This window comes from Magnolia sinica, chromosome 18, assembly GCF_029962835.1.
Source record: "Magnolia sinica isolate HGM2019 chromosome 18, MsV1, whole genome shotgun sequence".
NCBI classification, from domain to species: domain Eukaryota; kingdom Viridiplantae; phylum Streptophyta; class Magnoliopsida; order Magnoliales; family Magnoliaceae; genus Magnolia; species Magnolia sinica.
Genome location: NC_080590.1, coordinates 4,390,115 through 4,406,707, shown reverse-complemented (window position 1 = coordinate 4,406,707; position 16,593 = coordinate 4,390,115). Strand labels below are relative to the sequence as shown.

The window sequence follows — 16,593 nt, the reverse complement described above, 5'->3', positions numbered from 1 at the left end:
ACTGTAGTGTTTAAATCCTCAACAAGGCCACTTTTAGATGAAAAATTGGAAGATTTTCAACCCTCTCCTACTGTCAGAACTGTTCTCTCAAGTGGCCTTTTAGAAAATCCAAGATATCAAACACAGTTTCCGAATTCCACAGGATCAAAATCCAGGCTGCCGAATGCTGGAATTGAAAAACATGGTTTTGGATTCTTTAGTTAAAAATCCAAACCTAAAATACCAAACAACCCCTGAATCTCATAAAATAAATTATATAGGCAAGGGCATGCCTTTTAAAGATCTGAAGATAATACAACAGAAAGGAACCACATTTTAAATTAATTTACATGTGTTATGCAAAATCTACAACAATGAAAGCCAGAATGAGAGTAGAAGGGCTGTGACAAATCCCTCTGAGAGTTCCTGCTGGAATATAGCAGAGCCACAGAGGAATTAGCACTTAAACGCATTGGCATGCAGCATTCTCAGCAGTGTGGATCCGCTTGTTCTGGGTAATTAAGAGAGAACTGGTTTCTTTGCATTTGGACCATCTTGCTGCGTTTTTCTCTTCCTTCTTCCACAGCTTTGCAGCCAGAGATGAAAATAGGCTCCTGACATATGTCGCCAGTGCTGCCATGAGATCCCTGCATAACAAACACCACAATCAGATCAGCAAGAAGTTAACAAGGAAAAAAGAAGAATGATATCAGTGATTCTAACTCTAGCAAGTAAACTTACTATTTTATTATAAATAGTAAGTTTTAATCCGATCATAATTATTGATCCTTTGAGTTGTAGGAGTTGTGCCCAACATGAAAAGGGCTTAGAAAAATTAGGAGAATAACATGGTTAGGCCAAATTGGACACTTATTATTTTTGGCCGAAAACCATGAAGTCTAGTAGGAATCATGACCGTCTATAAATAGTAAGTTTACTATTTATAGTAAGCCACATTTTTAGGGAGTTTTGAGTTGGAGTTTGAGTCTAAAACTCCATCCTAGGTTTCAACTCATTATTTAAAGGATTGTAATTCATTTTTATCATCAATCAATTTATTTTCAAATTTATTAGAAATTATTTCTATTTTATCCCTCGTGGATTCGAGGAAACTCCGTGAGGAGTCCAAAGAGCTCCATGGATTCAGAGTACTTATCCCTGAGGAAGACAGTGATCGACCTCATCATGTCCTTCCCTGCATCATCCTCTATTTTAATCACTTCCATTCCCCTGGTCAAGATAGTCTCATTCCATAACAGTTTGACCTTGAGAATTGATCACCTACAAGATATCACATCTTGTGGTAGAGTGTACCTTTTTCTTTCCCAACAACATGCCACTCATGCAGGACAACAGTGCCTACAAATAGTTGGCCCCACCACAAGGATCACCTGGCACGAAAATCAGGCATGTCTGCTCATCAGGTGAGTCACACCATTGGAAAAAATGAACAAACAATGGTCTGGATTAACAAACAGATGTGGCCCACCTAGTGAGTGGATCAGTCTGACTTTCAAGAAGGGTGATCTTCATGGCAGGGCCCATGGTTTTTATGGCACCGATGACAAGTGAGATGTTGGTGGGAAAGATCGTATGGTACCACAACTAGTGGTGCTGTTGCATGCAGGTGATCAGATCGCTTTGACCCCATGGCTTAGAGCTCATGTGTAACCTTAAAGGTTTATAGAACTCTTAGACTAGCAATGCTTCAAATTCATGTCTAGGGAGGTCCATGAAAGTTTACTTTTTCAAGGAAAAAAAAAAAAAGGAACAAGAAATTGTTAAATGCCTACAAGCAGCAGATAAAAGAGTATTGACCCCTGACTCGAGAAAAAAGAAAGAACTCCGTAAAAAATTTCCAAACTCCCGACTCCTGATTTGCTATAAACAGCAAAGGCAGATAAACCCCGCATCTCAGTAGAGAGTTTTCTATTTTATATCTCTAGAAGAAACAAAATAAAAGGCACAGATAATCAAAATGCTACAATTTAATGGGGAAGGATTATTTTACTTACAGCGGAGAGCAAGTAGATCGACCGCCATTTACATAGTACACAAACAAGAATGAATCATAATGTCGGCCCTTGATGTAATAAAAATTTGATAATCTTCTTAAACACTTGAATTGCATCTTCTTATAGAAATGAATAGCGGGATCATTATAAGAAATGACATGCAAGTAAACCGCTCTGCAAACAGGCATGCTGGCAGCATATTTGATTACCTCCCGAATAAGAGAACTGGCTGCAAGTACAATTAGCATGGATATGCATTAATTGGAGCATGGAATCATCAGAAAAACAAAATAGAGGAGAAGGGAAGTACCTATTCCAAGATTTCTGTAAGCTTCTACAACACCAAGTGTCAGAACATAAACAAGTGTTTGATCAGTCCTTGAAGAATCATATCCCAGCATATCCCCAATCTGTCAGGCCAACAAAGAGCTTCAATGAATTTGAGACTTGCAAATAAATCTAAGCATATATGGTGTTCTGAATATCAGTCTTGAAATGCACCTCGCTTTCTTTTGCTGCAATGATGCGTGCAGTGACAAATCCGATAAGTTCATCACATTGACTGTCTGGCCTGCTGCTGTCAACAGCAGCCCAAGAGACAATGTCATGGCCATTGACCACATTACGGAAGAATTCGGACTCGTACCTGCAAATGTAAAAGAAACTCACAGACATCCATTAACCAACAAATTTCATATTCAAGTTGAGTGATGCCATAAAGCTTCACATAGGACACTTGACTACTGAAAAAGTATCAGTTATACTGCATCTAACCTGATAGGAAACAAAGCAATGTGCATCTGCTCGAGAACTTCAAGATCAGATGGCCGTATAGGCCTATAAACAATATTTGGACAACGTGCAGCCGTTGAGTCTACCATGGAAAATTCTGCTACTAATCCCCAACAAAAGTTTGATGTATTTGGAGAACATGCACGACGACTTTTATTTCCATCTATGCCACTTCCGTGACAACGGTCATGCAGTTGTCTACAGAATATACTGTAGCACTTCTATTCTTAAATAATCCCCTGTGATTGAAAGAAAAGAAAACAAAGAAGAGGGGAAAGTGAATTTTCCAGGTGCTGAAGCCTAAATAGGAGTGGCAGTGTCCATAAGAAAAACCTGAAAGATGGGATAACTATATACAGTGCAAAATAAAACTGGTTTGATCCATTAGCAATACCAACCAAGATATCAAAACCTGAAGGCAGATATAGAGCATAAGCAGCATTTATTATCAAAAGGAATGAAGAATGACACTCGGGGAACACACTTAAGTCATAGAATCATAGTGCAGCCCTCTCAAACTCTCATTTCTTCAGTTGCATGAAACGAGCACATGTTTTCATGGTTTAAGCATGCTTGTGCACAGAGACATTAAAAATAATAAAAATTAAAAAAAATTAAAAAAAATAAATTAAATAAAAGGAAAAACCCTATTCTGCGCTACTGAAAATAATTACAGCATTCAAGGGACAAAACATACAAAAATGTGGGTAATGGCTCCACCAACCAAGGTTCTTTGTGACGATAGTATTGGCCGTTATCACTTATATTGTGAGACATATCGCGATATTCCAATGACCCTTTATATAAATGAAATGTATTTTAAATGCACGATACTAATTGAAATTCCTTAAAAATAAGATATATGTATATATATATATATATATATATATATATATAGAGAGAGAGAGAGAGAGAGAGAGAGAGAGAGAGAGACACTTCAAAATTTTTGGGGGAAAATGTGTAGAGTGTTTTGACAACTCCAATTGAGTTCCTTAGCATCAAAACATGATTTTGGCAGAGAAATCGCGATCCAATAATGAAAATGGGACAAAATCCACTTGGCGAGAGAAGTTAGATTCAATATCATCATCATCTACGCCTCATCCCAACTAATTCGGTTCAACTACATGAATCTTATTCCGCTATTCCACTCTATCAAAGGCCATAACTTTAGTTAGACCATAGGTCATCAAGTCTTTCCTCACTACCTCCACCCACATCCTTTTGGGCCTTCCCCTTGCCTTTTTAGAGCCTTCAACTTGCACCAACTCACTCCATTGTAGATGACCAAACCATCCAAGTCTACCTTCTCTCATCTTATTACCTATTGGTGTGACTCCTAAGTTCCCCCAAATGCATTCATTTCTAATTCTATCCTTTCTCGTCTTGTCACTCATCCATTTCAACATCCACATTTCAGCTACACTCATCCTATTAGCATGTGGTTCCTTAACTGGCGAACATTCTATGCCATAAAGTACGGCTAGTACATTTCAAAAAAATAAGTATGGCCCCTCTTATAGCTACCCCATAATATCTCCTCTTCAATTTGATTAGTACATTAGAATTACATAAAACTTTGGAGGCAAATCTCCATTTCCTCCACCCAGCTTGAATTTTATGGGCGACATCTAATGCAGGGGAATTTTCACACCGGGCTCAAGTGGGGTGGCATATGTGAAGCGGGGGCACGCTCGGGATGGGCGGCCCGTGTAAGGCAGGTGGCTCGTGTGAGGCAAGACCCATGTGAAGTAGGGCCCACGAGGGCGGTTCGACCGAGGGCCTAACTTGGGCTATGAGATAAAGGGATTGATTCGCCACACTTTATCAGTTCGAGCTTTTAGAGCAAGTGGTTAGTTGTCATGCATCAAAAGTGGTATCAAAGCAGGAGGTCTCATGTTCGAGACTCTTAACCAGGGATGATTAATGCAGGAGCACACTCGGGGTGGGCGGCCCGTGTGAGACGGGTGGTTTGTGTGAGGCGAGACCCATGTGAAGTGGGGCCGACGAGAGCGGTTCAACCGAGGGCCTGACTTGGGCTATTAGATAAAGGGATCGATTCGCCACGCTTTATCAATACTAGCTTTTAGAGCAAGTGGTTAATTGTCCTACATCAAAAGTGGTATCAGAGCAAGAGGTCTCGTGTTGAGACTCCTCATCGGGAATGATTAATGCATGGGCATTTTCACATTGAGCTCGGGTGGGATGGCCTGTGTGAATTAGGGGCACACTCGAGGTGGGCGGCCCATGTAAAGCAGGTGGCTCATGTGAAGTGCGGCCCACGAGGGTGGTTCGACCAAGGGCCTGACTTGGGCTATGAGATAAAGGGATTGATTCATCATGCTCTATCAATTCGATCTTTTAGAGCAAGTGGTTAGTTATCCTGCATCAACATCCTTTTCAACCTCCCCAGACTCATGAATTATGGACCCAATATTTGCAAGTGGTCATATTGGGATATTTTTTGGTCAACAATCTTAATTAATTCCTCATTTCCACTCCTATTGTTACTAAAATTACACTAAATACACTCTATTTTAATTTAACTTATTTTACATCCTTTACGGCTTGTTTGATTTTTAGGCTTAACTGTAATTACCACGTAAATGGGTAATAATTATTTACCTAGGTAATTACCGCATCTTTCCCTATGCTGATATGACAACTTACTTGTTTTAACACTTAAATCGAGAAATTTACAAAATCAATGTATGGCCCATCGTGATGTATGTGACTTATCCACACCGCTCATTTGTTATACCAGCTGAATTTAGGGCATGAGCAACAAAATGAGGTAGATCCAAAGCTCAAGTGGACCACACCACAAGAAACAATGGGAATCAAATGCCTACCATTAAAAACTTCTTGGGGCCCCTAAAAGTTTAAAATCAAGTTGATATTTGTGTTTCCCCCTTATCCATGTCTGTGTAATAATATGAATGGGTTAGATGACGAAAAAAAACCTCAATGTAGGCCTAGTGAAGAAAACAACTTTCAACGATGGACGAATTAAGGCCACCGATTCCTTTCGTGTGGGCCATTTGAGTGTTGGATCTACCTCATTTTTCGGCTCGTGTATCAAAATGTTCTAATAAAATAGATGGACGGTGCGGATATATCATATACATTATGGTGGGGTCCACGGATTTAAGTCAACACTTTTGTATCAATTTTAGAGGTGGAACTACTCTCACATTTCAAAGATGGTGAAAAACTAATAATTACGTATTTACTTGGATTTACCAGTATCATGGAAAATCAAACAGGCCCTTAGATTCTAATGCATCTGTACATGAATCTAGCTTTTTGTTAGTCCATGCCTTGTATTGTCAATCAAAACTACATCATCCACAAACAACATACACCATGAGATAACTCGTCATTATCAACCAATGCAAAAAAGGTGTAGGCTTAATCCTAACCCCTAGTGCAAGCCTACAGTAATTAGGAACTTCACTCCACTGGTCAGCCTCTCATTTGCTACTGCTTCCCCATACATGTGCTTATTCATGTCAATATATCCTCTCGAAACTCCATTCTATCCCAACACCTGCCAGATCAACTTTATAGGGACCCTACATACGCTTTCTCTAAGTCAATAAGGACTATGTTGCGATCCTTACTCTGCTCCTTATATTTCTCCATCAATTGTCTAAGTATGAATATAGCTTCGGCACTAGACCTCCCTAGCATGAAAACATATTGATTTTCTAATACATTCGTCTCATGCCTAAATCCTTGCTCCATCACTTCCTCTCAAAGTTCCATAGTATGGCTCATAAGTTTAATCCCACGATAATAGTTAATGTAATTCGGTATGTCTCATTTATTCTTATAAATAAGTACCATGATACTTTTCCTCTATTCCTCTAGCATTTTCTTCGGCCTTAACAATTTTGTTAAATAACTTTGTCAACCAAAATAACCTAGTATCTTCCATGAACTTCGAAACATCTACCGGCGAGGAAAGTTAAATTAAATGCATTTAAATTTGTTTCTTGCGTATTGATTAGGAAGAAAATAGTTGGAAGTCTATAATTATGCATGATTTCAATTCATTGCAATACATTTGAAGCAAGGTTTTTCAAATTTCAAGGTGGGCCCATGTGTAAAGCCTCCTACATCACACGACAATGTTGGATGTCACCTAAATGATTGGATGTGAGATTATATGTGATAGATGGACAAGACCAACTAGATTATCCATCATCACTTTTATGGTATGCAAAGGGAAGACCATCTTTCTTAAGTCTATCAACATGTCGAACAACATTAAGGACATAAAAGTACATTTATGGACTAATGAAGACCACCATGCAAGAGGTGGACTGAGCAAACTAACTCAGATTGTCACAGACAATTGGAGTGTGTTCATAAAGACAAAGGATTTGATGAAAAACTACAACCTGCACTGCCCTATACTTTGTCCATTGCATAGATTTGATGCTCAAGGCAATACAGAAGAGGCAAGTTGTGGCAAGTGTGATTGTCAAGGCGATAGCAATCATAAATTTTATCTATTAAACACACTTGGTTGTTATTAGAAAAGAGGAAAAGGTATAATGGTAGCATAGTGTGGTTGGGACAATATGGTTTGCCACAAGTTTCATCACCTTAGGGAGCATCTGCAAGCATAAGCCGGGGGGAAGGGGGTAGGCAACGTACACACATTGCTCATGTATCGGATCCACTCACGGATTCTTCATTGTATAGGAGTGAGGGGGTGAGGCAAAAGCACCTAAACGATCTTTCGAGTAAGGGGAACATCAAGGAGAGGACGAGTTTGTTTATCTCCATGTTCTCCATCTACAACCAAATCCTTGTCAACTAAGAATTTCAAAAACATGATTGATGAAGTGCAACATTTGCGCCAAAGTGTAAAGCCTCCTACACCACACGAGAATGTTGAATGTTGGATGCCACCTACATGACCAGATGCAGGATTATATTAATTTGATGAAGCTATCATGAGAGATGTATGGGTGACATTGATATATGATGGATGGACAAGACCGACTGGATTGTCCATCATCATGGTATACTGCAAAGAGAGGATCATCTTCCTTAAGTCTGTCAATTTGTCGAACAACATTAAGGATGTAAGGTACAGTTTATGGATTGATGAAAATCACCATGCAAGAGGGATTGAGCAGCCTATCTAAGATTATCACGGAAGTGGAGTGTGTTCATAAAGACAAGGGAGTTGATGAAAAACCACATGTATTGCGCCTATGCTTTGTCCATTGCATCGATTTGAAGCTCCAAGCAATAACGGAAAGGCATGCTAATGTAGAGGCATTTTCATACCAGGCTCGAATGGGGTGGCCTGTGTGAAGCGAGGGCACACTTGGGGTGGGCGGCCCATGTGAGGCGGGTGGCTCGTGTGAGACAGGACCCATGTGAAGTGGGGCCCACTAGGGGGGTTCGGCCGAAGGCCTGACCTGGGCTATGAGATAAAAGGATTGATTCACCACGCTCTATCAGTTCAAGCTTTTAAAGCAAGAGGTTATTTGTCCTGCGTTAAAAGTGATATCATATAGGGGCACACTCAAATAGGATGGCATTTTCACACCAGGCTCTAGTGGGGTGGCCTGTGTGAAGCAAGAGCACACTCGAGGTTGGGGGCCCGTGTGAAGCAGGTGGCTCGTGTGAGGAGGGACCCATGTGAATTGGGGCCCACGAGAGGGATTCGGCAGAGGGCATGACCTGGGTTATGAGATAAAGGGATTGATTCACCACACTCCATCAGTTCGAGCTTTTAGAGCAAGTGGTTAATTGTCCCGCATCAAAAGTAGTATCAAAGCGAGAGGTCTCATATTCAAGACTCTAATGCAGGAGGCAAGTCGCTCGTGTGAGGAGCCCCACGGGGGGGGCAACCAAGGATTTGACCTAGGCTATAAGATAAAGGGATTGATTCAACACGCTCTATCAGTTTGAGCTTGGGAATGACGAATTTTATTTACAACTACACTTGGTTGTTATCATAAATGAGGAAGGTGTAATGATAATATAATGCGGCTTGGACGACATGGTTCACCATGAGTTTCATCACCTTTGAGAGCATCAGCAAGTGAAAGGCAGGCTTAGAGGCCTATTCTACTCTTAAGGAATGGTCAAAATGGGGTGCGAGCGCCGGTCCATCGAGACAAGATTGAGTCGGTTATCTTGAGCAATGCACTCTAAGACTACATTCATGATGTAATCGTCATTCTAAAATTCATTTATAAATTCCTAAGGGTGGTGGATAATGAGACATGGCAGTTGATAGGGCCAATGTACGAATCGATGTGGATCATGAAAGAGGCCACCAAGGTACAACCCCTTGGTCCTATAGATGGGTACATAACATCATCAATCAAGGATGGAACAAGACTCATGAGCACGCAATTACCTAGCTAATAAGTTATTACTTATTAGTCGTCAATTTTTTCATGAGCAAACAATTACCTAGCTAATAAGTTATTAGTCTTCAATTTTTGTATATTGCATCACCTAATTTCTTGCATTGTTTTAGTAATATCACTAATTCATTTTTCAATTGGGTTTTGGCATACTTCATGAACCCAAGTACCACTATTGGCATAGACTAAGTGACAACTGGTGAAAAAGGGTGGTGCATAATGTCTATGCCAAGCACAAGTCAAAGGGGAAACCTCAGTTCGATAACAAGTTAATGTGTCGTGTACTCTCATTTTATTTGTGCATTTTTGTCAAAGTTCCATCATTACCTAATATACAAATGTTTGACGCATACTTCTTCTATTGAACATATTGCGGATAATGAGATCAACCATCCGAATGATGAATATTATTAGGGAAAAAAAAAAAGGGGTTCAGTAATCCAAATTCAATGAGAGCTATAAAACGGTTGAGCTTATTTAATCATTGGGAATCTCAGGCCATGATCAAACAACAAAGGGGTCCCCAATTTGGATGGTCCGGATTTCTATCCATGCATGCCATGCTTATGGTCGAGAAGTGTCCACAACTTTAAAAAGGGTGGTGAACTAGCACGTAATACCTGGTTACATTGCATTTTATTCTTTAGCAGTAGGGGTCACAATGGTTCAAGTCAGCTTGTAGGACAAATAGCTCGACCTGCTTTTGATGTGAGTTTGGGCCAAGCTAAATGGTAGAGTTTGGGCTCGAGTTAAAAAATGTGGACCATTTAAGTAAATGGCCGTGCTCGGATTGAACCTACCCAACCTAGCCCAACCTGCCCATATAACTTATTGATGGACTGGGCCAGATGACCTAACCCAAAATGCAAAACAAATTAATAGACGATTGATCGTGTCAAGTCAGATCAGATTGATCGAGCCTGACCCCTAACCCTATTACAATTACAAAGCTCATGTTAGGTGGGCTTTGGGCTTGTTGACTTTTAAGTGGGTCAATTCGAGCCTCATGGTAATGGGTTGGGGTCAAGTTTGGCAATAATTCATAGTCAATTTAGTAAATGGGTTGAGCTCAGGCTGACCCTGACCCAACCCTTTGCCAGTCCTGTTTAGAAGATTATTAGTCCCATTGCATCCTGTTCACATGCATTCATAGGCACAACGCACATGGGAATTAGACTAACCAACTCAGGTAGATGATCCCTATACATAAACAATGGCTTGTCCCCAAAAAATGCCAACGGCAATCATTCAACAAACAAGTGTCATGCACCTGATGAGTTGACCAACCTAAATTTTTCACTAGGTCATCTACATGGAGCTCCATACTATGCATAATTTTGATGTTCTACAAATGTGCCATGCTGGTACAAGGTGCATGCATGGAGGTTAGGGGTGGCAATGGGGTCACTTCAGGTCAAATCAAGGTCAACTCAAGCACAAAATGTTTACTATACATGCCACAAACTATGGCCCAAAACAGACAGGTGACTCATTACCCGATGGCCCAACTACACCCACTTAAAATTCATTAGACCAAGCCTAACCCAAAGTAACCCACTTAATTGTAATTGATCAAGCTTGCCAACTTGGTAAGACCCAACTCAAGTTTAAATGGCATATTGGATTAAAGGTATACCAAGCATAGCCTAATAAGTGGATATATACATAAAGGAAAACGGTCTCCTGCGAGGAGGGCCAAAGGAGACCTTTGAGCAAAGTGGGGGTGGGCTCAGTGGGCCCCACTTTGATTTGTGCGTGAAATTCACTCTGACAATCAAATGCGTCAACCTATGTCAGGCCCATGGCCCAAAAATCAAGTTGGTTCGTGACTCAGGTGGGCCACACCAAGGGAAACGATTAGGAAAGGAATGCACACTCTCGATTTTAACAGGGCCACCATGATGCGTATGTGAAATCCAATTTGACCATTAGATGTGTCGTCGCACACTAGGCCCAGGCCTAGGCCCCAAAAAGCAAGTTGTCATGTGATTCAAGTAGGTCACACCAAAGGAAACAATTGGCAGAGGGACGCCCACTGTTGATTTTTTATAAGGCCTGTTGTGACGTGTATGTGAAATCCACTCCGACCATCAAATGATTCATAACACGTTAAGTACATGGCCCAAAAATTAGGTTGGTAGGAGATTAAGGTGGGCCACACCAAGGAAAATAGTCTAGAGGGTAGGCATCCCCCTGTAAACTATTCCCTTTCATGTGGCCCACCTAAATCATGGATGTGGCTGATTGCTGACCTTGGGCATAATATGGGTTGACACATTTGATGGTAGGAGGAGATTTCAAGTACACATCATGGTTGGGACCACCCGAGCCCACCCCCACTTGGCTCACCCATAAGGCCTCCTACAACACTGCTCGCAAGAGACCACTGCTCTATACATAAATACATATCATATGTATGTATCTATACTTATCTTCTATTAATTTGTTTTGGGTTTTGGGTTGGGTTGGACATCTGGCCCAACTCATGATAACTTGTATGGGCAAGTTGGTCAAGCCAGGTTCAACCCAATCCCAACCACCATTTTGCTTAAATGAACCACATTTTCTAGGTCAAGCCCTACTTAGCAAACCTGCCTTAAAAGCAAGTTAGGTCAAGCCCTACTTAGCAAACCTGCCTTAAAAGCAAGTTAGGCCAATTGACATGCAAGCTTCCAACCCATGGCCGCCCTAGTAGAGGTTTCATGTGGGGCTAGTAGGGGGAATCATCATAACATGGTAGAGGATTGAAAGGGAATGTATTAATCAAAACCATCCATCTATCGGACACCAAGTAGTATAGAAAATCACATCTGTTAGAAAATCCTACCCATCACTTTGCTCCACTGAATGTAGACCTTTAAAAATGTTTGTTTTCTACCGTCACTTTGAAGGACTGGTTAGATGGTTAGTGTCATACCACCAATGATCTTTTTGAGCCATTTTACATCAATGATAGATCACAATAGATGGGAGGTCCTGATTGGTACATATCCCTGCCATGTGTGTTATGGATGCTGGGTTCTACCAGCTTTACCATATAATTTCACGATCCAAAAACCCTACTCTCAAAAGAATTTAACATCTGTCGTGGTTTTATTTAATTACACACAATCTTTTCATTAATTCTTTTGGAAAGGTAATATTTTGATTTCAATACCTTCTTGACCATTAATAAAGTGCCTTAATGGAATGGCAGCAATGGCACCTCCGGATGCCATAAGGCATATGTTAGCTTGAACCTGTTTTTGATCCTAAAGCAGCAAACTTTCAGCCATCAATGTCATAATATCATTATCAAGATTCAATCCTGCCAGAGGCCTACAAACTGTTCTCAACTCCAAATGACCAAAGTCACTGATTCAGTCACCCCAGAGAGAGGGGGGAGGGGAGGGGGGCCAGCTATGGTGAAAAAAATCATACGAATTGGATAGCCTTTAGCCTTTGAATGTGGGCCATTTTTCATTTTGTTACAAACATACAGTTTTTACGAGCGACTGATCAGATGGTTACAATCATCAAACCTAAGTGGTTATTTGGAATCATAAGTAATCCATGGTGGGAGCTAATAAATAGATGTTAAAAGGATGATAAGTGGAGCAATTTGCTTCTTGATCAATCTTGTTCCATTTTTTTAGCCACTGATCATATGGTTAGAATCATCCACTTGGCATGATTTTTCCAACATCACCTTGTTGCCATTGGTATGAATGAATTGATGATATGGATCAATGATTGCATGTGCCACATCTCTTAAAATTTTTGGGGACATCAGCATTCCCTAAACCATTCTTGTCTTAGTTTCATGATGAACATGCACTTCCAACACACCCAAAAGCTCCGAATTGATTGCTCTGGTTACCAGAAAGAAAAAACCAAATGTGAAGGAAACCATTATCATTGTATTTTCTCGACCTAGATTCATTCTTGACGTGTCCACAAACTCCAAAAATGTTCAAATTCAATGACCAATCACCAAAAAAGAGAGGCCCAAATGTCAAAACAGTTATAGTTGTCAGACTCCAATACAAATTCACTTCCACCATACCCTCAAACTCCAAATCCCCCAAAAAATTGACAATTCAGCTACCAAAATAGAGAATCCAGATCTCAAAATAATCCAATTTCCATCCTCAGTTTAGATTCACATTCATCATACGCATAAAACGCACCCAAAAAAAAGAAAAAAATCAATGATTCAATATCCGAAAATCACCATCATCATCGTCTAAGCCTTATCCCAACAATTTGGGGTCGATTCAATTTCCAGAAAGGAAGACCCAAATCTCAAATAAGCCAGATAAGTCATTTCTCACCATAGCTTCTCGATCCAAATTCAATTCCACAACACCCACGATCTCTAAATAATTTCAGTCACCCAAAAAAAAAAAAAAAAACAATACATTATCATCATGGTTTCTCGACAAAGCTTCAATTACAACAAAAATGGAAGGCCTACATCAACAAACAAATTCAGTGACTACCAAGAAAGGAAATCCCAATTCTAAAATATCAGGATCCAATAACCAATAACAGCAATTACCAAATTCCAGGGTTCCAATTACCAAAAATAAAAAAAAATCAAATATCAAAACAATCACCGAAAAGCCATCGATGATCGTAGTTTCTCTACCAAAATTCAAGTCCATCGTACCCACACTCCAAGCCACCGAATTCAACGAAGAAAAATCAGAAATGAAAATCCAAATCAGGAAAATACAAGACTACATCAACCAATAGCAGAAACGAAATAGAATCCAACGGAGTTACATGTCCTAAAATGACGGAAATTTATGGCACCAGAATTCAATTATTTGTGAAAAAATGAATGATTGAGAGGGAGAAACGTATTGAGAAGGTAGGAATCGAAGCTCGGACCTGTTTTTCATGGTTTGATTTGATAGATCGCTAATGGTAGAAGGAAGGATCAGATGCCAAGGTTTCTTCTTCTTGAGGAAGAGATCTTGAGATGTATACACGCGTGTTCTTTCGCTATGGAGGCGACCGCTGCTTCACTCTCCCCTTCCGTGACAGGCGAAAATGCCCCTCCCGCGAGTGAAAGGACGCGGATTTCCTGCGAAAGCCTTTCGCACGAAGTTCCTGCGCAAGATTCTGTGTGGGGTCCACTACGATGTTTGTGAGAAAGCCACTCCGTCCATCCGTTTTTGGAGTTCATTTTAGGATATGCCACCAAAAACGAGGAGGATCAAACACTCAAGTGGGCTACACGAGAGGAAACAGTGGGGATTTAGTGACCACTGTTGAAACATTTATATGACCACAAAAGTTTTGTATCGGTTTAATTTCTTTGTCTTTTCACTTCATCTTAGTGAAAATGACCTTATAAGCGGTTTGGATGAAATATAAACATCAAGGTAGATCCTGGGAAGGTTTCAACGGTAGGAATTCCTTTCCCCACTGTTTCATCTAGTATGGCTCACTTGAGTTTTGGATCCTAATAATTTTTGGTCTCCTGTCCTAAAATGAGTTCAAAAAACGGATGAACGGGTTGGATTTCTAACAAACATCACAGTGGGCCCCATCCAGAATCCTTGCGCAGGAACTTCGTGCGAAAGGCTTTCGCAGGAAATCCGCGTCCCGAGTGAAAGGTGCGTAAAAGGAAAAGTCGCGCAGGCTTCGGACCACTGAAGTGAAAACGTAGTCCCGCTAGCTGGGCAACCCAGAACGCACGCTGCTTCGGTGGATCCCTGACTGTGGGGCCTACCTGGATATATTTTCCTTACATCCACACTGTCCATCCGTTTTTACAGTTCATTTTAGGGCATGATTCAGAAAATGAAGTAGATCCAAATCTCAGGTGGACTATAGCACAGGAAACAATGGTAAATGACCATTAAAAACTTCTCATGAGCCACACGAGTTGTGGATCAAGCTGACATTTGTGTGTTCGTACATCCTAGTCTTCCTGTGGACCGCACAAGCATGTAAAATGGAGTTGAAAGTGGGCCATCGGTAAATATATAAGCATTTAAAATAGAGTTGAAAGTGGGCCATCGACCATTTCGTGATTTCATCTATTCACAGAAGGAACGGGTAGGATCTTGTGGCAGCTCATACTTTGTCCATGGCCAATTCGTCTTAAGATCTCTGTCCCTACATCTGGCACGACTGGCACGTGGAGCGTATTACGAGCTCACTTCAGTAGTCCGCGGACTATCAGAAATCCGCATCCGAATCCCTGACATTACAATTACAAAGGGTGTGAGAAAAACTACGTGTGGATTTTAACCTTACGTTAGATGCGATGGATACTCGCCAAACCAACCCTCCCATGCATAAAACTTGACCGTCTTGAGATGCTGGACTCCTAGTTTCTCCCCGTGTGGGTCCCACCATCTGTATGGAATTGTCCAGAAATCAAGACCGTTCAGCCATAAGTGGGGACCAACGGTGAGATTGACGTGGCCCCATACAGCACCTGCATACGGGATCCACCTTATGATGAGCCGAGGTGTCCAATGCAAGTGTGAGATGCTCGTGTGGAGGAAGAGTACCGCTCAAACCTGGGCTGGTAGAGGGGGACCCCATTTATTTTTTTTTAATATGTGGGTCCCACTCGCTTTGAACTTTTAGGGGGTGGGTGAGAATAGAGTGGCAACTGCTTTCTGCCAAAGAGCCTTTATCCCACAGTTAAAGGTTCGACCACCAAAAATAAAATAAAAAAAGTAGTTGGGTGCAACTCTCTCTCCCCAACAAGTGCCAGGCTCGAGCGGGCCTGAGGCGATAGCCCAATATGCATGTTGAGATGGACTATTTTGACTCATCATACACCTGGGTCTGGTTTAACAATACATGCAGGGATTGGACCCATCTTGGCCTAGGCCTGACGCAGCCCAATATGCCTATGTTGGCCTAGCATATGCATCTAGGCCTAGACCATTTTGGCTCATCATGAGCTTGGGCCAAGCTTGGATCTAAGTTGAACAATACATGCTGGGCTTAGGATATTGAGTACTTCATAGTTGAGGCCATATCTCAAGCTCCTAATGATTTTGTCTCTATAAAAAATTAAATGAGATTTATAAGAATTGTAATAAAAAAGAACAAAGAAAAAAAAAACAAATAAATTAGCAATAAGTTATATTCTTGACAGGAGAAAATCTATACAGTCTCATCAATTAACCTAGAAAGGTTAATGGTATAAAAAATAAAAAATAAAAAAAGGCAAAGGGAAGCCCTTCGAAAGAATATGGTCTCGAAATTATAGGATTTATTGATGACTCAACTATTTACAACTCACCTCTGATAGAGAGATTCATATTAATACCATACTCAATGCACTTGCACCATCATTCAAAACTTTTTAGTTTAAATTATAATATAGACAAGCTTGATTGTAATATCACCAACTGATGATCTAACTAATTATGAAAAGAAAAAATATACAA

The 16,593-nt window shown here is 40.6% G+C and overlaps 1 protein-coding gene across 1 annotated transcript; it reads right to left on the bottom strand.

Annotated features, from left to right (window-relative positions):
• Positions 1-240: 240 nt before the first annotated feature.
• Positions 241-14,225, bottom strand: LOC131233073 (histone acetyltransferase MCC1). The gene is made up of 6 exons (XM_058229659.1): positions 14,063-14,225; positions 2,769-3,025; positions 2,496-2,640; positions 2,305-2,404; positions 1,995-2,223; positions 241-626 (listed from the first exon to the last, which is right to left on the bottom strand). Exons 2-6 carry the CDS (start codon positions 2,873-2,875, stop codon positions 443-445), a joined length of 765 nt encoding a protein of 254 aa, XP_058085642.1. The 5' UTR covers positions 2,876-3,025; positions 14,063-14,225; the 3' UTR covers positions 241-442.
• Positions 14,226-16,593: the final 2,368 nt, after the last annotated feature.

Bases quoted from the DNA above. Each gene is read 5' to 3' on its own strand.
- LOC131233073 (XM_058229659.1), bottom strand. From the start codon at position 2,875: ATGGTAGACTCAACGGCTGCACGTTGTCCAAATATTGTTTATAGGCCT. The intron at 2,405-2,495 runs GTGCATTTCAAG...TTGGCCTGACAG, and splicing joins TTGCAGCAAAAGAAAGCGAG to ATTGGGGATATGCTGGGATA. The intron at 2,224-2,304 runs GTACTTCCCTTC...TTGTACTTGCAG, and splicing joins TTACAGAAATCTTGGAATAG to CCAGTTCTCTTATTCGGGAG.